We start from the raw sequence: 25,252 nt of genomic DNA, 5'->3' as shown, positions 1-25,252 counted from the left end.
CAAAAATCATTTATTCTTATTCATGTTATACATGAGTTTACATAGTTTAGTTTTGTACCTCTTTGTCTTTTCTTTTGTTGTTTTGTTTGTATTTTCTTCTAAGCCCTGTAATGCTCTTTGAACTGCCTTGTTGCTAAAAATGTGCTACACAAATAAACTTACCTTGCCTTATATTCTACTTACATTCAGCAGCATAGTGATCTGAGCCAATCAGCGGCAAGACCCAGCAGATTTCCACTGGAACAACATTGCAGCTGTTGAATGTTGCATTCAATGCCAATTCCAAACCAGTAAGATAAAGAAACGGGCCAGTGACAAATCAGAAATGCTTGAATTCTTTTTAAATGAATCAACGTGACAGTTACAGCTGTTTCATATCACCAGAGAGCGGAAAAAAAATATCCTATGAAAAGCTGCTTATTTTTTAAGCTGCTCAGAATTCTTGATTCTTACAAAAAAAATCTTAAACTCTCCCTTTAGTCCACTTGCCGTGATCTTGAAAGCAAACCCAGGCCAGTACATGCCACCTAAATCCTAGCCTCTAACAGACTGACTAGCTCACTAAACGGCTGAGAGAGCAGCACAGCGATTGTCTGACTGAGTAACTTGTTGAGCAGACAAAATCCCAGACTCACCATGTCATCGTACGTCTAATCGGCTGCCGTATGGAGTGAAGTTTCCCAGCCTGACTCGTGTGCATATGCGAATACGCTTAGACTCACACGCACAGACACGCACGCACAATCTACTGCAGTAATTAGTTATGCTCCCGGAGGAATATTGACCAAATGGCTTGCATCCCTCTGCTGTCTCGAGCTGCAGGAGTTGCCCATCCCCCGTTCTGCGGGGCCATGCACGCCCGCGCAGGACATCCTGAGAGGGCAACTGGCACTCACACATGAGCATCCACCTTTAAAAAAAGATGGGGGGGGGGAAGTGGGGCATACAGCAAAGACGTGCTCTTTCGAGACAGTTGTAGAGACGTGGACCACTCTTTTCTCTTTTTCCATCTCGATAAGAGTATAACTTCACCATTTTTAACCTGACTGACCTTTTATTATCCATTAGCTGGCAAAGAAATGGAGGCTCTGGCCTGCTGTATCACATTAAGACAGGAAATGGTTCAGAATGGATCTGTAAGCTAAACATGGAGACTCAAGAGAACCGAGAACCAAAACATGTTTAGGCATTGAAAAGTGCTAATGTGAAGAAAAGCCAAACGGAAAAACTCTGTCCAAGAAATCTTTCCAGAGCAAAGACAGGAAGGACAATTACAGCGCACCGAACTGTAAACGAATAATCCTGAAAATCTCCTGAAGATGACTCGCGTCTTTTGTTTTGTCCTCGCCGAGGTCCTGTGTCTGAATAGATGCTTTTGTCTTCCACTGTTCCTGCGACTGATGCATATCACTGCCTCCAAAACAAGTTTGTTTTGCAACATTTGCAGAAAGACTAGCTTCGAATTTGTTTGACAATGTCAGCGAGTTACACAGAAACGTCAACACGGCAGGGCTCCGGAAACACACAGTTTCTGTTGGAAAGTTCTTCAACATTTCTGGGTCGGTTCCGATTTAGTATTTTTCCTGCAAAAGGAGCAGCCCGTTCACCAGCATCAAGAGCAGACTACATTTGTACCGTTATAAAGCACCCAGCAATGTTCGAGAGTTAGCAAAAGCTTTATTGTAAAAAGTGAAAGATGTGAATAAAAAAACTCAAACTACCCCGCAAAAATATACTGTGCAGGGTAAAGTTCGTCAAGAGTTGCTATGGATGAAGGCATAATTTTAGCTTCAAATTCACTAAAGGAATGCTATATTATTTCATTTAAACGTTTATTTTCATTTGTTTAATAAAAAATAATTACCGTTTATAAACATCATTAATGTATTTCTAATGTTGTGTTGAAAAGGTCTAAGAAGTTCAATGAAAAACCTGCAGAACGCACAGATTCTTTTGAATGAAGTAATGCCAGAGTAGTTGATTGACTGTCAGAATAATCAATTAATAGCCAGAATAGTCCATAGAGTGATCGATAACTAAAGTAATAGCTGGTTGCAGCCCTAGTTAGCATAATGTTAATGTCCCCAGCATCTCAATGCTAACACTCCATTTATATTTTCAGTGACTGAGAATTAAAAGCTGAAAAAGTAGCGGTGGAGGCGCAGTGAGGAAGAGAGGAAACTCAGAAAAGTGTGGGTGAATAATAATCAGCCTCCTCATGAATCTAGGATATGGTTTTTCAAAGTTTGTTTTTTCAATTTTTAATAACTGACAGTCTGTAAACCGAGAGTACGCCGGCAAGTGAGAAGCAAAAGAAACATCTGGAAAGTGGGAACTTATTCATCAAACTAATCACCAGCCAATTTCTTGGTGGGTTTCAGCTAAAGTTACTGTTGCTAATCTGATTAATAAATCAGTAGAACGCAATATTCCAAATAGTGCAATACATAAAATCAAATTTATTGATTCATCTAATTTTCTGTTTGTGAATATTTAATCCTGAGATGGTTTTTTTTCTCCGATGCACTCTTAGGGTTTCCCTAGTTCAGAGTGATGTCAGGAACAACCATCTTGTTCGACAAGCGTATTTTACAGCTTCTGCTTATTTCGACTTTGACTTCAGGTCAACTCACTGAAGAGATGACTGAAATAAAAGCAAGTTTTTGAAAAAAAATATTGAGAATTCTAAGTTTTTTTATTTGCTATAAAAAAAGTTTTGATTTTATTTTCAAGCTGTGTCGCCTTAGAATGGAGAAATTGGAATTGGGGAAGTGAACCAGATTTTGTATTTGACCTTCTATTCACCATAAACCGATCTCCTGAATTTCACAAGATTCGGTCAGAAATTAATGACAACATTAGAAAAACTGAGTTTTAAACATGACAAAATGTAATGTTTGTTACTGTTTTCTAAATTGGTGACTGTATGACGTGTCTATGACTTTATTTGTGTGTTTTTATGATGTAAAGTACTTTGAACTGCCTTGTTGCTCACATTTGATTGACTGGTTGATTGATCGATTACGTTCAAGTCAGAATCATCTCTTTCCAGAACTGAAAAACTGATTTTGTCCTCCTGTGTACATCGATTCCTACTTCACACATACCTGTGCCATTCAGAAATAATGACATTCAGCATCATTGTCCGTGACTGAGACAGTGTGACTGATGTCCTCAACACACACACACACACACATACACACACCCACACACACACGCACACACACACACACACACACACACACACACACACACACACCTCTACTGGAGCTTATCTGTCGTTTTCTCTGTCCATTAAACACCTGAAACCCTTCTCTGAATCGTATTTGCTCATTGTCAAGCACCCAATTGCCTTCTGAGTGGAACAGGCCAATGAACCAATGGACAAAAAAACAGCCACGCTGCACAGTCTGATTTTATCCCCCCCCCCACCGAACCCTCCAGTCACATTTTCCCAGGGGCTGTGTTACTGTGTGCGACTCGGTGCGCGTTCATGGGCGTTTCCAGAAGACTGAGCCAGGCTTTCCATTCCCCGTTGTGGTGAATTCTAAAGCGTACACCGGCCAACGTTTACACCACCACAGCAGCTGCTTGCCACCGCTGCAGGTCCTCCATAAAGTGTGCGGGACGCAGCGGAGGTAAAAGGCAGCCCAGGCCACCCCCAGCAGAACACACACTGCAATAATTACTTGCAGCAATTCAAAGACACGTTTCTTGTTTGCTCAACGCCCGCGGAGACTGAACCACCTCAAGAGGCAAGGAGGACACTCCGGCCGTCCTCTATTTTTAGAACAAGATGGAGTCAAGTCCTGAAACTTCCCCCGTACAGCTTCGGAACACGACACCATTTGTCATGCCGCATGGCTATAAAGTAAAGGACGGTGTATGCACCCGCTCACTAAAGTAATCTAAGAGCCACGTGAAAAGCAAAGATATTTTAAGAATGCCCCCATCAGATAACCAGCATCTTTCATTTCTAGGATTCCCACATCCTACAGACTCCCTCTAACTCCATTCCACCAAACAGCCCCCCTCTCACATCATTCCTGCCCCAGGCCATGTCTTCTGTGAAGTGGTTCTGGCCGCCTGTCAACACTTTGGGGGGTTTTGCCTGGAACTGAAAGGAGAATCATGGACAGGAACAACGTCCCCTTTCGTCTGGGGACTCCAATGGAAACTCCTGGAGTCCTTTGAAGAACCAAAGGACTCCACAATTCAATCAATAAATAAATATACAATTGCTGAAAGAGTTACAACAAGTACATACGCATTCTTTTTCACAAAAGCATAAAAAATGTACTTATTTTTTCTCTGCGTTGTAATATATCATGTACTTATCCATCAACGTCAGTGGCAAAAATAGTCAATCAACTGTTAGCATCTGCTTGACCTGTGGCAGTGACCTTTTCAGTTATTTCTCCATGGTGCATTGGAGCACAAAAATCAAAATGAAGACATAAAATGCCCCAAATTCTGACATTTAACCTCAAAATGTTATCGAACAAACCTCAGATTTATAACCTGCACAGAATGTATTCAATGATATGCATCTTTAAATATGTGCAAAACATATAGTAAAGCATGTTGCACAAGCTGACTAACTGCAGTCAGTCATAACATTTTCCAACCTGTTTTATGCTAATAGTTACATTTCAACAGAGCCAGCAGGAACAAAAGGTGCTTGGATGAAAGTCACAATATTTATGCACTTTTGCACCAGTATCCCCGTTTTAACATGTCATTATTGCGGAGGCAATGTTTAGCAAACTGAAGTTGTATAAGAGGAATGATTTTATAAATAAAAAAAACCAGAGTATTTGGCGTTAGCTTACTTTGGTGATGATGAGCGGCTCGCCGTGCTCCAGTCCTCCTTTCAGTGTGAACCCCCAGGGCGCGCCCCCGTTCAGCTGGACCTGGATGTGGTGGAAGGAGACGAGCTGCTCCACGGTCTCCATGCCGCTCCGCGCCGAAGCCTCTCTGTGCCGGAGGTTAGCGGCCCAGCGGCGCCGGTCCCTCTGGCCTCTCCATCACCGCTCTAGCATCAACAACGAATGGATGGAGGGAAAACGGAGCGAGTGAGCTCGAATAGGGGAGGGCAAAAACTTTTTTTTTCCCCCGGCCCGGGTAAAGTTGTTGCTAATGCTGTTAGCTACATCCGGTCAGTCTGTTCGCCAAAAATTGGGCACTTTAGTATCATTTCGTCACAACAGTCCAACTGGGTATAGTACCAGAGCACTCTTTAAAAATATTTGGGGTCGAATATTTGGCTGAAGGAGTTTATTTCGTCTAAACGAAAAAAAAATAGAGCAAAACAAGCGTTTTATTTTTGAGACTGAGACAGATATTTCCGGTTTCATTTCCAGCTGAAAACTTTGGGAAAACTTTTAGTCCAGCGCCTTTCCCGAGCGAAGACAGTGGCTCCTCCCACAACTGCAAACGCGCGCTGTGATTGAAAGAATGGTTGACCAATGGCAGAGCTCCATCAGAGAAGACTATCCAATAGAGTAACTGATAGGAAATCTAGCGGAAATTTTAAAGTGACGGTATACGGATATGGAAAAAACCAAGGAAATCTGTGTAGTTTTACAGTTAGGCATTATCTCTTGTTTATTTCAGATATGTAAAAAAAAAATTCATACATTTGTATAAACAACAGAAAGTGTTATTTCTTAGATATTTTGTTACAATAATAACTTTTCTACTACATAATCTTGTGGGGAAATATACCTGCTCTTTTAAAGTTGCTGGATGTTGGATTTAGATTGGAAAATACCTAATTTTCTTTCCCTTATACCAATAAACAAAAAGACCAAAGCTGTCTGCTTATTATTAGCCATCTGATCTCTTTACAGTGATCTAGTTTTCAGATTTAACTAAACCTAACAGGATTTAAGTTCATTACATTCCAAATCAGACTAATTATGATCCAATATATTCCAATCCCAAAAATCCCCAAAATAAACAGGCCAATTTATTTTAAAAAAGGGGGGTTCCCTCCAAAAACAGGCAAAGATAAAAACAGGCAAAGTTGAAATGTTTAAACTGTGGATGAATGCGTATGCAAAATTTCAAAGCAGTCACCTCGTACTTTTCAGAACTCTATTTCTTAAAGAGGTAAAACTTTAACTCCGAAGAACTAGAGTAAGTTTTAGACTCCACATTGGAGAATGCAGAAGTATTTGTTGACCAGCAATACCTCTCACAAGGATGGAAATGCCTCAGAAAAAAATCTAAATAATCTAATTAAAATGTTTTGGTTTTTTTTTTCTTTTTTTTCAATTTGGGGATGTTTCCTTGTTCCAAAGACAACTGACTAATTGGTGAGTGAGAAGATTCAGCTGGTGAATCCCAGTATGTCTTTTTCTTCTTTTTTTTCCCCCCGACTCAGGTAGGGTCGTTTCAGGCACATCGACCTTTGATGCCCTCGGTCATTGTAAATCTGTGCATACCCGTCTTTACCATCACTGCCTAAAGTTTTCCCACAGTCACTCTGCAGACTGGAACTGGAGACAATCACTGTTGTGGAATGTCACCGCATTAAAGTGCCATTTGACTCAACTTGTGTGCTTGCGCGTGTGTGTGTGTGTGTGTGTGTGTGTGTGTGTGGTGTGTGTGTGTGTGTGTGTGTGTGTGTGTGTGTGTGTGTGTGTGTGTGTGTGTGTGTGTGTGTGTGTGTGCGCGGTGGGGTAGGGTGGGGGCTGCTATCTTTTGCTATTTTAAGGCAAACGAGAAGTCAGGACGGCATCAAACAGAGTCAAATAGGAAGGGAGGAATGTTTGAACAAGTCCAGACATCTCACCTTTTAATCCAGACTGCGGGGAGTTTGTTGTTGGTTACATTCTTTGATTATCATTTTGCTGTTGTTTGATTTTGTTATCAGAAACTAAACAGTATGTTAGGAACATTGGAAGCAGCTTATTTTTCTAGTCATGCAAACAACGAGAATGCCATAAAGCTGGAGGATGACCAAAAACGTAAATTGCAAATAACATTCAAAAGATTGATTCAAAAGAAAAGGTTCATCCTCTTTTGGACATACTTCAATCTGTCATTGTAACCCTCTCCAACTTCAGTTACAACTTGAGAATATTGTGCAGTCTACCGACTCCAGGTTGGCACCTTAGAAGTCTGGTCTTTATCAAATGAAAAGCCATTTTTGCCCTCAAACCAACTAAATAAATCTCCTTTTACAACTGGTAAAATCAAAAAAAAAATTTTACTTTGAATTTTTGACACAATTTAACAAAACATTTGTTGTAAGTTAAAAAAAACAACACAAATTTATTTCTATTTTTACATTTTAAGAAGAAAAAAAGATGAGTAGATATTTTTGTGTGATGTTGATTATTGTTATTAAAATATTACAAATGTGCTTATTTATTTCTTTTAAAACTGCATTTACTATTATGTAGAACCATCCATGCACCATGCACTGCATGGATGGTGACAATAATGAAGATCATTCTGCCCCCTAGTGGTCTTAAAGTGATGCGAGTATAGAGGATGCTGAGAGATTATTTCCTAAATATAATAGCAGAAAACATATTAAGTGTTTCAGAATCAATATGCTTTGTAAAATAGCTTTGCCAAAAGTTTTTGTTACTTTAGGCCTCCTCTTAAAAAAAAGACACAGTTTGATGTCTTTTTCTATACCAAAAGGAGTGGATTCTGTTGCTGTCCAAATGTGAAGACGTACGATTCATGTAATGGCCCAAAACAAGTGGACAGCAGAGACCCAAGAGACCAAAAGCCTCTTGGCAAAATCCAGACCTAATCTGACTGAAATGAAGCTGCTTAGAAACAAACATACACTGGAGCAACACTGAAAATATAGGCGTGAAGGCAAACTTATTCTACACTGACACTAAGGTCATGCAGGAAGTGATCATGTCGAGTTCTCATGTTATTCAGTGAGATAAAATTGTGATTTTTTTTTACACACCCTGCTTTAGCTAACACACAGTGTGATAAGTTGTATATTTTTGTTAGTTTCCTGGTTCTAGACAGGAACTGTCATTGTGTCCTACAGCAAACACCAAACGGAGTGACCTGTTTTAAAGACAAAGCTTAATCCTCTATATGACAAGAAAATCTCTGTAAGCAGGAAAAAAAAACACATCAACAACCGAAGAAGTAAGCATGGATGTCTCATGGTGGCCACATGTTAATTGTTTGTTTTTGTTTGATTCTGGTCGTAGCTGCTTCGACCTGTGCAACAGCTCATATGTCCCAATTGGTCCCAGATGTGTTCAGTTTGAACTGATTTGTATCAAATCATTTGGGAACCAGAAAAGATCCACTCAGGGTTCCAAACTGGTGTTATGGTAGGAAGTGTGTCAACCAATCTAGTTTTCATGCAAAAAATAAAAATAAAAAAATTCAGGGTTAAAAAAAGAAGAAAAGTCAACATGGTTGGGTTTTTCTGTGTCTCCTTCCAGTCCACCTGTTTTCCCAAAGTACCAATTTTTTTACGCGCCTTTACGCAACACTCACGTGGCCTCCCTGCGTTCTCGTTGGCTGATCGCGCCCATCCGAGTGGTTAATTGGCGTCGCCCGTCGGATTGGAGCAGAAAGTGAAGTGAAAGCGTCCAACATGGCCAGCCGTCAGGTGCGCCTGTGAGCCACGCCCTCGGCCGGTGCGGAGGATGATTGCCGACTATAGCCTCGTTGGTGGAGCTCGCTAGCACCAGAGGTTGTATCCGCGAACAATGAGGGCGGCCCGCGCAGAGCACGGCTTCCTGCGTGTCTGCGTCCTGATCTGCTTCGTCTGCCTGCTGTGCTCCACCTGCGCCGGCGGCCTCGTTGGGCGCAAAATGGCCTCCCGCCGGCCCGCGCCGACGCGCGGCCGGCGGAGCCACCGAGGCGGCGCGCACCACCGGCCGCTGACGGACGAGCAGAAGGCCGATCAGAACCTGCAGTTCATGCTCAGTTTGTACCGGAGCGCAGCCGAGCCCGACGGCAGACCCAGGCAGCACCGGAAGTTCGGCTCCAACACGGTGCGGCTCCTGAGACCCGCGGCGTCCTCGATCCACTACCTGTCCGCTTCAGGAGGTGAAGGAACAAAGTTTTTGTTTGTTTAGCAAAGCTTTATTCATGGTTGGAAAAATTTGGAGCCTTTTACATTTTGTTGGTTACATTCTTTGATTATCATTTTGCTGTTGTTTGATTTTGTTATCAGAAACTAAACAGTATGTTAGGAACATTGGAAGCAGCTTATTTTTCTAGTCATGCAAACAACGAGAGTTTAGTATCTGGGTACAAAGTCTTTCATAAGTTTTCTATCCTTTATGTTTTTAAATTTATTGTGAGGCAAATATATCCTGACTTTATAAAAGTAACCCCATCCCCCACCACTACCACAAAAAAAAAAAAAAAAAAACGGCTACAACTTTAAAGCAGCGGGGCCAGGAGGGTCAAAATGCATCAAAACCAACTGTTGAAGTCTTGAAGGAGTACTAGTTCAGTTTAATCAACCCAAAAATGAGGAAAAACTTAGTATTTAAATTTTTTATGAATGGGGAAAAAAAACAAGCCCATTGTGGTTATGAATTCAAATTGAACTTTAAAGGTTTTGAAGCTGGAACTATTAAGTGTCAAAGCAGTTGGAATTTCATGCAAAGGAGGTTCATTCCCAACCCGAACCAAATCCAGCGTTGCATAGCACAGTCTGAAGGCAGCCTGTCTTATCAGTGGTCTCACCACTGGCTGCCTATCTATTGTTGTACTGAAAGAAGTTTACTGACTGATTCAAAGTGACTCTCTTTATGTTTATGGGTCAGTAGAACGAGATCCAAAAAATCACAAGGCAACTCCAGAACAGTGGTAGCTTGAATTGAACATTGGCTAAATCCTTTGTGAAAATCTCATTAGTCCTTTTCCTGCTAATCCTGACTCATCCTTATTGGTGTTCAAGTGATGTTGGACATGAAAATCTGTTTTAAGCCTCGTTTTAAATTTCGTCTTGAGTCTTTGGCTACAGATGAAAATGAAATTATCAGTTGAAAGAGGATGAATCCTGTCTTGGTTGGACAGTCATCCCTTCTGGTGCTCTTCTTTGAGTCCTCTTCAGCCCTGTAGGTTTTATAAACGTAAACCGACTTCCTTTGCACCCTTTTTATCCACTTTGCGCTGCTTGTTATTTTGCATTCATACAAATAAGCAGCAAAAATCAAGAGAGTCTTTGAAAGCCCTTTAGAACGTGTGAAAAACTGTGGATCAAGATTGCTTTAACAGACAGGGATCTGCGTACATTTTGTTTCTTTGTCCTAGAACACTGATTGCTGAATCTAGATCAAAGGCCCAAATAAGAGAATAAGTCCTGAAGTTCCAATTTGAGACTGATTTTGTTCTTCTATAAAGAAAAGAAAATTAACATTTCTCTCAATTTCTCTCAGATCACACCTATACCTTCACTGTACAATACAAAGTGGACACCCTACCCTCAGAGCAGCTTGTCAGAGCTTCATTTGTCCACCTGCGCACCTCCTCCACACCCTCTGGCACCACCCAAGCCGTAGAGCCGCCCCTCTGCAGGGCTCAGATCACCTCACTGGGCACCAGCAGCCTGGTCACCCTGGAGCCCCACCAGCGTTGGACGGAGACGGATATCACGGCACATGTCAGTGCCCACATCTTGCAGGAAAAGAATCAGGGTGAGCAAGGACACCTCACCCTCATCGCCCAGTATTGGTGCTCGGAGCCTGCTGATGGGAACGCTGGTCCCTCGTTGTGGTGGACTCCTCTTTGGGGTAGAAGGAGCTGGAGCGGTGAGCCTCAGCTGGAGGTCCCCTCTCTTCTTCTGTATTTGGAGGAAGAGAGGGAGGTGAAGGAGTGGATGGGGGACTTACTCGGGGCTGAGGTGGAAAACCTAATGAGGCGAGTTGGGTGGTGGGAGCAGCCTATGATTCGCCACCGGCGTAGTTCCAAAGAGGAATCCTCCAAAGATTCTTCTCTGGACGAGCTGAAAGACGCTCTTGCCTCCTCCTTGACTTCGTCCGCCTCCTCTCCAGCATCCATCTTTTCCGACATCCCGAACTACAAACGCAAAACTGAAGTCCCAAAGAACCGCTGTAAGCTCCACTCCTTCAACCTGGCTTTCAACGAACTTGGCTTGGGTCATTACTTCATTGCTCCCCGGATCTACAACCCCAGATACTGCCAAGGGGACTGCCCAAGGGTGCTCCACTACGGCTACCACTCGCCCAACCACGCCATCATCCAGACACTCGTCAAAGAGCTGGGAGTGGGGGATGTCCCTCCACCCTCTTGTGTTCCCTACAAGTACATGCCCATGAGCGTATTGGTCGTCTACAAGAAGAAGGTGGACTACAGGGAACTGGAGGACATGGTGGCCGAGTCTTGTACATGCCGTTAAGGACTCAAGACAGTGCTCAATGACTCAGTTGCTCAGCTCTAAGGCACTGACCCAGGACGAGTTGAACAGGGCTTGGTGTGATTAGTTCAAAACTGAAAGCAGGAAGTTTCCAATCACTGTTAAAGCACTTTAAAGGCAGTTTCTGTGTGTGTGTTTACTTCCTTTTTTTGTCCGGCGTCATTTTAAATCTGATCTGTGCTTCACAACAGGGCTCAAGCGGACCAAAATATATTTCTGTACAAAAAGAAAGCTCTGGATGACGTGGCTCCACTGATGAAGGCCAGGTTCCTCTGTTATACTATAACCAAAGATAAAGTGGGGTGGGAGGTATTTTAATGGACAAGGCATCAGCCATGTTGGATGTACCTACTCAGGGGCTTGCAGGGTTTCGCTGTTGCTGTCGACAAACTGAACTTTTTGCTGTTTTGGATGTATTTATGAAAATAATCTCCTGAAGAGAACTTTGTGCTGCCACTGGGACGCCAACTGAATATGACGAGGTATGACAATGTTGGACATTAACAGGACGAGAGATGAGAGTGCAATTTTTATTCTAAGTGAAAATGATTAATAAAATAAAAAGCATATTTTCTAAAGCCTTATCTGTGTGTGTTGTCCAAAACCAAAAATGTTTCTTTGTTTAGTTTAAAAGCCCCTTTCTTCTTTGAAATGTATGTCAGGATGTCCTTGCTAGCTTATCAACTTTGGGATGAACAATTTCATCCTAAAAGAATGACTCTCTAAGACAATTTGAATTCTCTCAAATATTTCTCCATTTTGTTCTTTAATAGAAAGACAGATACTTGGAGACGAGATGCTACAACTCAATTGACTTGCATCAAATGTTTTGTTAAAAGTATAGAAATGATGGCTCCCAATTCCTTTAGGTGACCCATTTCACTTCTGATCATCATTAAAGACATTGGTAGAGTATATCTGCAATCAATCCTTTAAAAAAATGGTTTATCCAATTCAAAAGTACTTTATTACTCCCAGAGCGAACTTTAAATGTTTTAACTCATATTTTCTTCAGAGTTGTAGATACCAACAGCTGTGGGCAGATGATTCCTGTAATGATGTCTTAGCATGTTGAAGAAGCTTCTGACTGAAGAATCAGTTTTGTGACAAATCATGAAGATGCTCAGTTATCTGTAACTTTGATTTATTTTATTTTTTTTAAAGTGACTTTACTAACTTCCTGTAGGGCCTAGATGTGCAGTGCTAAACAAAACGTTAAATTTAATAGGTTTTTTTAGTTTTTCCAAGCAAGTTTCAAACCGGAGAAGCTGGGGTAACAGGTTCGGTTTTACCAGACGAGGCTCGTTGTTTTTCAAGCCAATGGGGGAAAACATATTGAACTATACCTAAAGATAGTACTCTCTCAAGATTATCTTTAAACCCAACCACGAATAAGAACTAAGTTTATTCTCAGAGGAAACTAAAAATCACCACACAAGATGAAGATGCAGTACCAGAGTACACCCACCAGATGGTGCCCTTCTGTCAGAAAACTGCACAGGAACAAGCGCGCAGCATTTAGTTTCAGAGAAGGCAAATGAAATCAACATTACGTACTTCAGATGATATTCTCCAAAAAAGCGCAGCTTGCATCTTGCGTGTCTTGTGTTGTACAAGCTGATCTCACTCTCCCATGTTCCTAACCTCGGTATCAGGAAAAGCCTTTGAGGAATGACACGTAACATTCACATGAAGGGCAGAAAAGGTTAACTGGTTACAAATAGTCAAATACATCACATGTTTAGATCTAGAAAGGGAACATTCAGAAGATAACCCATTGACCCAGGGATCGACGTAAAGGAGAAGAGAGTAAACAGGAGAAAGAATGCTTCTTGTGGTTATGCTGGTCGAACAAGACAAAGAAAGATGAGTCATCTCGGATTACAGTCGCTGATTTATTTGTTAGGGATAAATTCAATATGCCTGGAAGTGCCTGGAAGCTGCAACAAATTTTTCAACCTCACTACTGTTTTTTCTATCCCCACCACAAGATCATAAATTTGATCTTTTAACTATCTTTTTTTTTACATATCAAATAATACCCAGCAAGAAAATTATCCATGGGTATAGGATATTGGTTTGTGCTGCAGAAAATGTGCCGGGTCAGTCTTTTAGCTGCCATTTGGCACTGGAACGTGACGGTAAGTAGGGCACAAAAATGTCAGTCATCACTGTTTGCCAACCTCCCTGCACTGACGGGTATCCACCTTAACGGCCACATCTGCAGTTTGTGGCTCCACAAACACACATGGGGCCCCTCTCACGACTGGAATTAGACACGTACAAAGCGCGGGCCTTGGTCATGATCATCTGCAGCCTGTTTTCATCTCACTCTGTGAAACATGTTCAATTCCTCCTCACCAAGAAACTGTTGGCCTTTTTTCTGGGATCGGTCCTGATCTGTTCGGACGGATGTACAGTTCAGAAACTACAGGGACACACACGCACACACACGTTCCTGTAAATGTCTCCCTAGAAGGTGCCAGCAAGGGAAGGAAACGGACAGTCTGAGTCAGAGGACCAGCGATTACAAAAAGAGCAGCCTGGTCTATTCTGGGTGGTTTGTGAAGAATAGAAATGTTTGTTCACCCAAATATAAGAGGTGATGAAATGAGTCAACAACAAAGTCAAACAGCTGTGTGCTTACTCAGTGCTGAGTCACTTTTTAGATGCATTCTGAGAATAAATAATGTTCCGTGCAACATTTTTATTATTTTATGCCTGTCAGACAAAGAAGCATTGCTTAGGGGTAGTGGGATGATTGAAGTTCCTGAAGAAAAAAGTTTAACATCTGAGAGTGATCGCGTCAAGCTGCTGCCTCCTTCATGGTGCCAAATGGAAATCTGCTTTCACACCTCGGTCTTTTGGCTGACAGGAAAATATCAACACAAGCAACCATTGTTTTGGGTTGGTCTTTTGGACGTACTGGGTTTTTCCATCACTTTATTTGGAACACAAACAAAAATGCTGTTAAAGGAAGTTGCTAAATTACTGCTATATTATAGGAAATTCACCAAAAGAAATTGGACTACAATGCATAAAAATCCATTAGTCACAACCAAATCTGACAGGTAGATAGGGCCGATTCTGACCGGGTCAAGCTAAATGTTCTAGATGGGTTCTGAGGCTCGTTCTTGAATCTCCTGGACTCAGCTCTGTTCTTGCATCCTGCTATGTGAAAAAGACTCATCAAGTGGATCCCATGAACCAATCAGAGAAAGAGTTGGGAGAAACTTCCAGTCTGACAGCCAATGTAAAGACTTTGTGTTTTTCTAAGCCCTCATTAGACGGAGGGACAAATCAACACTGCTTCAAACATTTAAAGTTGCAAACATGCATTTCAATAAAGACAGGTTTACATTCAAGGTTTGAAGCTGGACTATGTAACTTTTTTAACTATGTTTTTTACATGTTTGGTAAAACTGTCACCATTACGTTACAGTATGACATGGGTAATTAAAAAAAAGATTTCAGCTCTTTTGCATCCTCCCTGGTTTGTAGAAATACACCACAGACACAACCAATCAGAGCCGGGAGGAGGGTCTTAGTGCTGTCAATCATGCATATGTACATGCTGTTCACAACTTCCCCCTTGCTCTCTGTCAGGCCAGATCAAGTTCACCTCAATGGTAATCACATACACGAGTGTGATTGACTGTCCTAAGACCCTCCTGCTGGCTCTGATTGGCTGTTTCTGATGGAGCAGTGTATTTCTTCAGGGGGCCATCAAAGCACAGAGAGAAACCAGAGGAGCTCGACTTTATTCACAGATTCTCTCTAATGTATCCTATCATCACCTGGTGACAAGTTTAGCTAACATGTAAACTAATGATTATTTCAAAATGTAACGGATTTATAACATATCAAAAATTGTTGCATTGAACTTGACGCTTGTTATATTTTGAAAATCATATTGTGAATGGACCTAGAAGTTCAGCACGGACACACTAAAGTGAACTTAAGAAGGGCAAGTAAATTAGGTGAAAGGTCAAATGCAATGCAATACTTCGTAACATATGAATTAGGATCCAAAGGTGATTAGAAGATCTTTCCACTTAGTGTTTTGTAACTTATAATGTGATCCCAACCAATCTCTGGTACACAAGTAGAATTGTGAATGAAATGTAAATTTTCCAGTAAATTTCTTTGTCTCATTTGCATAAAAAACTTGTGAAACTGAAACCAGCTCATGGTCTTATTACTATCACAGTGTAGTTTTGGTTTTCAGGTCCTGAAACTACAAAAACTACATTAGAAGAATATCCATCATTGCTAAACCATGCAAATCGCAATAATTTCAAGTGAAAATGCATTTCTGAATACCACATATTATGTTTTATTTACTTGTCAATAATATTTCTGGGAAAAAAGAAGTGTCAGGCATTATTGCAGCTGAACTGTTGCCACACTGGCTATCAGAGATGTTGGCCTTTAGTCAAGGCCTTTTCAAATTTAGGGACTTTCTGAGTAACCCATTTCCGTGAACATTAGCCTGCGCCGTGCACACATCCAACACATGCCAGTCAGATGTGGTCATGTCTGACACCTGCCAACAATCTGGGCACAAAGTGGAATTTGAGTTGAGTTTAAAGTTCAGAAATCAGGGTGAAGTCAGACTTTTAAAAAAAAATAAAAAATTCTTAACAAATATTAGTACTGGAGGGCAAACTGGAACAACCTCCATATCAAACACATCTGATAATGGCAAGTCTGTCTGAGAACGCCAAGAGCTCTTCTTTGTGACCTTTGAATGTTTAGTGGAACATTAGAGTCAGGACTTTAGTCATAGTGTTGCATGTTTTTAATAGTCGATATTTTCTGTCCTGCCGATTCAGATATCTTGCTGGAGATACTGAGTTGGCCTGATGCAGACTGTATAACTCAAATCTAAGACTTTTTCTTTTTAAATTAAGACCCATATTTTGATAGAGATGTACAAAAGCAATGCAGAAGACCAAAACTATCAACTTTCTGGGGTCTTTTTGTGGCTCTCGGCAGCAGCTTTACATTTTTCACACGGCATACGGCATAGTCATTTTATAGACATAAAATGACTAGAAATCAATGTTTGATGATAGTGAGGAGAGATGAACTTAAGAGTTCCTTTTAACTCCAGAATATTGTAAAGTATGTCGTATTTGGGCTGATAAGTCACAACAGTCTTCAATATTCAACAACGCTGCGAGAATCACTGTTAAACCCTTTATTAGGAGAAATAAAAGCAGCTCTAACTAGCGCTCTAGTTAGCTAGCTAACACGTGAATCTCATTGTGTTATGGCAACTGTGATATGGCTCTAGCTAGCCATATGCAAAGGAGATAGCATATGCCTAGCTAGAGAGCTAGAAGTTGACTCAACATTGGTAGCATATGGCTCTCTAGCTAGTTAAAGAACTGTCCTAGCTTCTAATGGCTTGTTTGCAAGCTAGCAAGCATTGCTGGTTTGTTACTGACATCCTTAACTGTCTTGAGTCACAGAACGCAGTGAGTGAATATGTCTCACTTAGACCTGATAGAAAAATCCTACAAGAATAAATCTGTTCTTGCAGTTACTTAATACATAATATTAAGTGGTCCTGACATCAACAATTTAACACCTGTGATTAACATATTTTAAGCTAACTTACATTCTTAACCCCAGACATTTCATGGCCAACTTTTAGATAGATGAATTTAAGACTTTTTAAGGCTGACGATAGCACCCGGCTAATGTCATCCTGACATTAGCCGGGTGCTAATGAGGCTCTTCTTCATTTGGAGCCCTCATCCCATGGAGGTTGTCGGGGTCGTTCTGATGAGTCATGTTTGATGACAAGCACGATTTATGCCAGTCTTCTTGGTGAGCACAAAACTTACAGGAATTTTAATGATGAAATTTGCAGTGAACTTAAAGCTACATAATTAAGCTACATAATTTATTGTTATGATTGGTATTTAAAAAAAAAAATATTCCTACTGTAAAGGGAGTGCTGGAGGAACGATCCGGCTGTTCCGCCTGGTCGACATGAAAAGAACACAGTGATCTTCACGTTGTTATCTTTTCGGGACACAGATGCTACAAAGTTCTTGTTTTTGTCAGTTTGCTTTCCGGCATTTCTACAAACGACTGCAGTAAAATTGACCAAATTCTTCCTGAAAACAAAACAGACAGCAGCACGCTCAGACCTGCCTCCTCAGCGAACACTCAAACGTACGAGTCGCACACATGTGTCCCCAGGTGTCCCCATGTGTCCCCATGTGACACGCTAAGGTCACTTTGTGTCCCCTGAGCAGCACTTGTTCCAGCATATTGTACGTGACTGCTGAGCTGAATTTGACTAACGCAGCCGCATCAGCATCCTTCTCATAAGGATGGCGTTTACGTCTGAAAGTGGAGTCAACATTAGTTCGTCTCTTACTGGAAGCATCGTTTTTCCAGTAACTTTCCGCTCTGCTGAACATGGCTGATGGTTTGATTTATGACAACAGCACTTTTCTGCAGACACACCATGTCTCCATTAGACAAAAAAAGAGAGATAAAGGGAGACAAGGGTGCAAGGGGTGGTGGGGTTATAATTGCACTGCCTGGACTGGAACTCTGTCCCTCCCTCATGTTCTCCCCTCCTCCCCCCCTCTGGGATCTCGGCCTTACTATATAAAGGAGAACCCAACCCACGCAGGTTTGCTCAGTCAGGCAGATCTGGGTTGTACGTTCAGAGAAGCTGCAGCCTGAAAACCTTTGCTTCACCTCCAGAGTCGGTCAAGTTCTCCTGCTGAGTTCTGAGTTCAGCGTTGGACGTCAGGGGATCCACCTGGTCCAGGATAAGTTCAGAGCTCTTTAGAGAAACAAAGAAACCGACCCAACTCTTTCGAAGTCCGTTGAAAAGATGGAACAGCAAAGCTTCTTCACTCACAGAAAAGCATTGGCGGTGATGTGCATTGCCTGTTTTCTGCTGGCTCAGCAGGTGAGGAGACTATTGATTTGATTGGAATGTAGGAAGTTCTTCTGAGACGCATACAGAGTTTGTATGCGTCTCAGAATTGAATTGAAATTCAGGTGAACTGAATTTCAAAGTCATCACTGGAAGATGTTCACGGTCGTATCTAATGAATGCTTCACATTGCTCAAATTCTATGCGCCTCAATTGATTTTTGCTCTTACACACCAAAAAAATCCAATAACTTGAGAGACAGAAAATCAAAATCAATACTGTAGTTTATCGTCTTGTGGTGAACTTTCAACAACTAATAGACGTTCCTGTGCATTTTGTGTGTGCGTGTGTGTGTGTGCGGTTTCCAGGCACATGCAGGTCCGCTGGTATCGCGGCTCCAGTCTGGCTCTGGCCAGATCCAAGACGTAAGAGGGGAACACACAGAGCACATGCTGAAAAGAATCGCCCGCATGACCCCACTGTGGAGGATCATGAGCAGCAAACCGTCTGGGGCTTTCTGCCAAAACAACTTTGAATGCGCGACTGGACTCTGCAGGTAACAGGAAAACAGGCGTCTTCAGAAATTAAACTGTGATCCATCATTATCGTGTCTAAGTCGGGTATTTGGCCGGGGTAAACCGTGCAGTGGGAACCATTGCACTAGGACTTACTTGTTGGATCAGCAGATTATGCATAACACATGTGCACCAATAGCTTAATGAGGTCCACAACTCATCTATTCCTACAACTTTCACTAAATTTTATATGCACTGCATTGGATGTCATGCTGTGGGCTGATTTCTGTTTAATTTTTTTGAATTTCCATTTGGATAATGCTTGGGACTAGCTATTAGCTAATTTGAGGGCGAAACAAGTGTATTTTTTTTCCCCCTCCATTTAACTAAATGCCAAAAAATAATGATAATTGTACGACACTGTGTGCGCAACCTATTTAGTAAAAAAATGCCCGAAGTTTTAGCTGCATTCTGAATTCACAGCGGCCATGTTGAGACCTTTGCCTTTCCAAGTCGACGTGACTTTATCAAAAGACTCTGTCTGTCATTATTAACTCATAAAACAAAAATAGGGCAACAGCCTTCATTTTATTAGACTTGCATCATCAGCAAAAGTAGAACCTGACCAGCTAGCTTAAAAAAAATTCAGTAGCATAGCTGACACAGCGAAGAGCATTCGGTGATTTCGCCTTACTTTTTGCGTTCTTCTGAACAACAAGGGGATTAAACATCTCTCATGAAAGAAACTCTGAGACAAGAAATTTAGAATCTTGATAGATTTTATAAGAAATTCAGATTCAACATTTTAGCTTGCTTTTTGTTTTTGTTTCAAAAACGACCAGGAGTTGGGGCCCCATGTTGCTGCTGTTAACTATTCAGCGTGTCTTTTTTCGACATTAAAAACTGTCTGTCTGTCCGCAGGGAGGGACGCTGCTCCACAAACCAACGCCCGTCATCAGACCCCGTGAAGTATTAGAGGCCTCCGGACGTCAGCCGTGCGATCCCAACCTGGGTGCATTCTGAAACCTGGGATGCAACCTCTATTTTTTTATCTGTATTGTCTGAACTTGTATTTATAACTATGAGTATAATATCTGCACAGCCACTTGGGTTTCTTGCCAATTGAACTGCCGGAAAATTGATGCAAACAGCTAAATAGCTGGTGGACTGAGGAGAGTTGCCAAAATGACATTGGTGCTACGATTCAAAAGAAGATGCTTTTCCTGTTTTTGGGACGTTCAAGCTACTTTAGCCGTGAACTTCATCTTACAAATGATGTGAAGGAGTTTTGAATCCACACACGCTTCCTAATAACACAGGCTTGGTTGATAGTTCAGTTGGATTCTTCTGATATAACAATAATGACCCGTAAAAAAAAAAAAACAATTAAAAAAACAAAACAAAAACAGACATAAGACACAAGTCCCACCATTTTTCCATCCTCCTGGGCAGAAGGGTCTTGCATTGTTTTCTCAGATCGTCTTTTATTTGCGGTTTGATCCCGACGACAGACGGCAGGAGCAGGAACCGATCTCAAGCACAGAGACTCTTTCGCGACCTTCGTCCTTCCGACCTTCGTCAGAAGTTGACGTCCTTGCGCTGTCTCGAAGAGCGCACGCGTTCCCTTTCATCTCCAGAAAGCAGCAGAAGATAACCCACATGCACAGGCAGGGATGCGATTAGCAGAGCGTGGAAAACCCTCCACCGAAAGGCTTTCGACAGAAAGTTACAGATTTTTCTTCAAAATCCCAATCATTACTTATTCTGTGTCCTGCACAGCTGACTAAAGACTAAGAGAGATTTCAGACTTCCTTCCAAATGCTTTGTTTAAAACAGACATGGATCAAACTTTCAAGTTGGCAACGATAAACTTCACTGAGTTGGAAAGGGAGAAATAATTTTGTTTACAGGGTAAAAAATCGCGCACATATTTATTTGCCTCCTTTGTCTGAGTGTCAAAAATGTTCCCGTTTGTGTTTAGCTCTTATGTTTGGTTCAGTCTAGAACAATTTATTGCCCCTGATTGGTTTTCTCCAAGCGCTCAACGTGGAGCCGATCCACAGCCACGAGCTGCACGGCCTCAACGTTTGCACATCTATCCCCTTGACGCCTAAAGGGGTTAGAGTCCTGTTTCCAACACACCTGCAGAGTTTACACCACGCACACGGCAGGCGGAGCCGGATGGCCTTTTTTTTTGCTCACTTTGAGGTTTTAGTCGGGCTGCACTTTTCAAATCTGAATATCGTTGTACTGTACGGTGTTGCAAACATGTAAAAGAGTGGAGGGAAAGTCGAATAAAAGCTTTCGAACAAGGATTCGGTTTCATGTCTTCGATCTGGTTTCAGAGGGGTTTTTTTTTGGTTGGTTCACAGACACGAAGACGGGATGGTGGACGTCACGTTTCTGGAGCAAGATGTCAGCGGCCGCTGATCAAACCTTTGGGTCCACATCATTTCCACACGCAGAGATTGAAATATTTCAAATAGTTGATCTTCTTCCCCGTAATCAACTCTGTCGATTGCTTGGCCGTAACACATAGCATATCTATAACAAACTAAACATTTCATAAGTGTCAAGGAAAGTGTGGAGACATCATGAGAGATCTTCTTATGACATGTTTTTAAATGCACTTCCCTTATCGGAGCATTTTTCTTGAAATTCCACTCAAATTTATTGCCTCGTTCATGACATCAAAAACATTTATGAACCAAAGGTCAAGTACTGCAGCGGTGAAAAGGTTTACAGAAATAACACCCTGCAAAAGCACAAAATCTTTTTATGTGGCATAGTCTCAATATTTTAGTACACTTGAAATAAGACAAAACTAACAAACTTTCCAGCAAGACGTTGGAGCTTTGCTTGCAGTCAACAATTCATTTCGTATTGATGAAAAAGTCCTAGTTCAATCGACAGATTACTTCATTTATACCAAGACGTTTTTTACCATGTGAAATAATAAGTTATTGACTATAAACAAAGCTCTTATATATCTCGCTGAAGAACTTCTTGTTAGTTTTGCCTTATTTCAAGTGTACAAAGAAAACTGCACTTAAAAACTGCACAACATTTTCTGGTAAGTTTTGGCGTTCTTGCGAGTTTTGCTGGTTGTCATTCCCAGTTTGAAAGCCCCTGCAGAGCCCAGTACCAGCAGCCTGGTTCCATACGGACTGGTTTCTTCTTTTCTCTCACCTTTGGTCGACTTGGATGGGAATTCCCAATAAGAGTGACTTGGAAGTGAAACAAAGCATCAGCAGAATTTTGCTGCATATCTCTGGCGGGAACAGCGCGCCGGCTCGCTTCCAGCTGGGCTGCTCCGAACCGAAAGGCGCGTGAATCATAAAGCGACATCTGCTGCGGGATAACGCTGAGTCACACGCCTCGCATTTTTTTCCCCTTATGCCACTCAAGGGACCGAAGCCGCTGTCAAGAGTTTAAAAGTCAAACCGCCGCTGGTGTTTCAGTCGTCAGGCTTTCGCAATAACCGGACCAAGCCAAGTGTGTGAGGGTGAAGTCCTGTTGATTTCACCTTTGCATCGACCTTTGACATAGAAATCCCATTTATGGAGAAGCTATTAAGCATTCTGTACTGCAAAAAAGACAACGAGTCAGTCCACAGACCTGGACAAACACAACAGCGAGGCCACGAAGGCCGAAAAATATCAAACTTTGATATCTGAAAAGTGTGGCTTATATTTATACCTACCCCACAATTATCCTGCTACAACTTTACAGAAGCGCGTTTTCCTGATGCTACTGCTTCCAACCTGTCAGGGGAATGTCTCTCCCAGTTCTGCAAATCAGGGAACAGTGATTCCCACACGGATTCCCTGAATGTGTGCTTCAATCTCAGCGTAAATCCAACTGTTCAAATCCGGCTCATCCAGGATAGTTAAGGTGCCAACAGCAGCTAGATGGGCTCACTGTTTAGTCATGTTGGGGTTTTACAATCTGTTTACTGTTCTCTAAAAAAAATATTTAAAAAAAAAATGCTTTTGCTCCGATGGCCTGATGTTGACTTGGCCTCTTCTTCCTCTCCGAGTCTTGGCAGTCCTGTCCTGCACGCGCTGTTCCTCACGCAGACCGTGCTGGTTCCAGTATGCGAGACAGACAGACAGAGAGAGAGACGGGTCGAGGGTCTCCTGGTTGGCACTCGTTTAACAGCTCCGTCCGGACCGCCAGAGGCGATCTAAAGCTTCCCAAGCATGTGAGGAAGCAGGTTTGGCGTTTGGAGAGTGAGGAAAACCCTGGCTGCCTGTTTAGTTTCACACAGCTTAACTGTACACTGCTCTATTTTCAGCGCAGTCAACTTATCAACTTAAATTGTGAATTACTGAAGATAATTGTAGACTACAACTTGTTTAATTACCTCTTCTCCTGTTTTTGTGCAGCAGTGTAAATGAGCTTCTTCTTCTTGTAAAATGTCATATACATAATTGGTCATTTTGGTCTTAATATTCTTGAAGTATTTAGTAAGATAGCTATAAACGTTTGTCCGAAATTTGTCACAAAGTTTTAACAAAATAATGCAAAGGAAAAACAGCAGAAACACCTAAAGGTCAAACATTTCATGATATATCGTCAAAAAGTATCGGTATTGGCGATACTGCTTTGAACAAGCAAACAGATAGTCATAAATATCAACCCTTAAGTTAATTCCTATAAAAATAAAAGCCAAGTCTTGGGTCGATCTAATCTAGACTGGGATAAATGTCAAATGCTTTTCACCCCGATTTCACATGGATCTGCTTTCACTTTGTGCCCCACAGGAACTTACTGACTAAAATCTGCTGAACCTGTTTTAAATGTTCGGCGAACGGCTTCCAGCCAAGGGGAATGTTTTCCATTCGCACCACCATGCAGTTCCAGGTGATCCATCAACCAAGTTCACCTTTTTTTGCCCGTTTATGACACACATGACAGATCGGCGGAGCGTGTTTTGAACACGTGTCAAAGTGTTCAGGCCCTCACAACCTCGCCAAGCTTCCAAGCTCTTTCTGTAATTTTCAACTACGTTCTCATATCAGGGTGAATATAATCACCTTCAATGTCAAGTACAAATAGAAATGACAAAAGATGAATAAAATAGGATCAAATAAACCCAAAATGGGGGAGGGGAAAGCTATTGGAAAGATAATTGAATTAAAATTTCAATTCTGGAACAGACTAAATAAATGAATTTCTCTTGTTTGTAATAAAGAGATCCACAATTTGCATAGAAACACAGAAAACTATTTATTCTCCCAATCACGTTTTGCATTGTGACGGTTTTGTGATATTATCTGTGACGTTGCGCATTCATAGAAGAAACCGATTCAGGATAACATCTACAGTTGATTTTACAGTTTTATTACAGAATTAAGTTTCAACAAGCAGCTCACTCAGTAGATGCACTCATCCTCCTTTCACTGACTGGCGTCATCGAGGAGTTCGCTTCACTACGTCACACATAAAGTCACCTTGTCAATGCAAGAGAGGCACAGTCAGGTATTTTCTTCAGCTGCACTCAATTCATTCCTGATGTCCTGAAAATACGGGGCAGTGAGCCTCGGTTTATACCCTCGGTATAAATCGAGGGTTAAACATGTTCGAAATATAGTGCAAGACCAACAGCTGACAGTTCACTATAATCAAGCAAACGGCTCGGTCTACGGTAAGCTGTAAGTTCTGGACAGTATCACAGTTTATGCTCAAAAGGAGCGATACGCTCACTAACCCAATAAAGGCAAATATGAGTAAGAAATACGCTGATTTTCAGTATCACAAACTGAAAAAGCTGCTTTTTAAACTAAAAGTGTTACGGCTTGTGATGGCCAAATCCATGGCCACACCCTGATGTCCTCAAGAAGTGCTAATTGGATTACACCAATAGTTTCTGCTGGCAGGGGGATATAGTTTGTTTGGATAAGTTTCATATTTAAGAAAATATTAGTATTCAAAGTTTGTTTTTGATTTTCATTTTTGGATCTTAGTTTAGCCAAACTTAGCTGTATTATTTGTTTTGTGTTATTTGTATTTGTTTAGTTACCCCTATTGTGTCATGGTCTGATCAGCCAGTATATAAACCCCTGTGTCATTTCTTTGTTAGGTCAGTTATGTTTGTTGTGCAGTTAGTTTGGTTACACTTTGCCTGAGTTCAATTTTGTTCCTTTGACCTCTTTTATGAGCTCAGTTTATTTTTTGTCATTTATGATTTTGGGTTAAAATAAAAACCCTATTTTTCTAAATACATCCTGTGACTCCTCCTGTTTAACTCGGTCCATCACATGTGGTGTCAGAAGTGGGATTTTGAGTTGAGGAGCCAGGATTTTTTTTTTTTTTTTGCTTTTTGGGAGGATTTTTTTTACTACTCCTCCAATACATTTTTGAGCCATGCAGAATGGTGTGCGCCAAAGGAAAGCAAATAAGGTTGAGACCAAAGAGGCTTCCCAGCAGTCA

The 25,252-nt window shown here is 41.5% G+C and overlaps 3 protein-coding genes across 3 annotated transcripts in view; 2 read left to right on the top strand and 1 right to left on the bottom strand.

The window, feature by feature from the left end:
• Positions 1-5,044, bottom strand: part of shroom4 (shroom family member 4) — a 64,690-nt gene extending 59,646 nt beyond the window's left edge. Inside the window, exon 1 of the mRNA XM_055021310.1 lies at positions 4,833-5,044. Coding sequence (XP_054877285.1) covers positions 4,833-4,955 — 123 coding nt within the window. The 5' untranslated portion in view covers positions 4,956-5,044. The remainder of the gene's footprint in view (positions 1-4,832) is intronic.
• A 3,548-nt stretch (positions 5,045-8,592) lies between these two features.
• On the top strand, positions 8,593-11,970 carry bmp15 (bone morphogenetic protein 15). Its single transcript, XM_055021322.1, has 2 exons — positions 8,593-9,051; positions 10,395-11,970. The coding sequence occupies exons 1-2, from the start codon at positions 8,709-8,711 to the stop codon at positions 11,372-11,374; spliced, it is 1,323 nt and encodes a 440-aa protein (XP_054877297.1). The 5' UTR covers positions 8,593-8,708; the 3' UTR covers positions 11,375-11,970.
• A 6,069-nt stretch (positions 11,971-18,039) lies between these two features.
• On the top strand, positions 18,040-21,132 carry leap2 (liver-expressed antimicrobial peptide 2). Its single transcript, XM_055021328.1, has 3 exons — positions 18,040-18,335; positions 18,671-18,858; positions 19,739-21,132. Exons 1-3 carry the CDS (start codon positions 18,258-18,260, stop codon positions 19,791-19,793), a joined length of 321 nt encoding a protein of 106 aa, XP_054877303.1. The 5' UTR covers positions 18,040-18,257; the 3' UTR covers positions 19,794-21,132.
• The last annotated feature ends 4,120 nt before the right edge of the window (positions 21,133-25,252 follow it).

The sequence above is a fragment of the Poeciliopsis prolifica genome, unplaced genomic scaffold (assembly GCF_027474105.1).
Source record: "Poeciliopsis prolifica strain line A6 unplaced genomic scaffold, Auburn_PproV2 SCAFFOLD075, whole genome shotgun sequence".
In the NCBI taxonomy this organism is placed as follows: Eukaryota; Metazoa; Chordata; class Actinopteri; order Cyprinodontiformes; family Poeciliidae; genus Poeciliopsis; species Poeciliopsis prolifica.
This window is presented reverse-complemented; position numbering and strand designations above follow the sequence as displayed.

Excerpts from the sequence above, each read along its gene's own strand:
- bmp15 (XM_055021322.1), top strand. The coding sequence starts at position 8,709 with ATGAGGGCGGCCCGCGCAGAGCACGGCTTCCTGCGTGTCTGCGTCCTG. Across the intron at positions 9,052-10,394 it reads CTACCTGTCCGCTTCAGGAG|ATCACACCTATACCTTCACT; the intron begins GTGAAGGAACAA and ends AATTTCTCTCAG.
- leap2 (XM_055021328.1), top strand. The coding sequence starts at position 18,258 with ATGGAACAGCAAAGCTTCTTCACTCACAGAAAAGCATTGGCGGTGATG. Across the intron at positions 18,336-18,670 it reads GTTTTCTGCTGGCTCAGCAG|GCACATGCAGGTCCGCTGGT; the intron begins GTGAGGAGACTA and ends TGCGGTTTCCAG. Across the intron at positions 18,859-19,738 it reads TGCGCGACTGGACTCTGCAG|GGAGGGACGCTGCTCCACAA; the intron begins GTAACAGGAAAA and ends GTCTGTCCGCAG.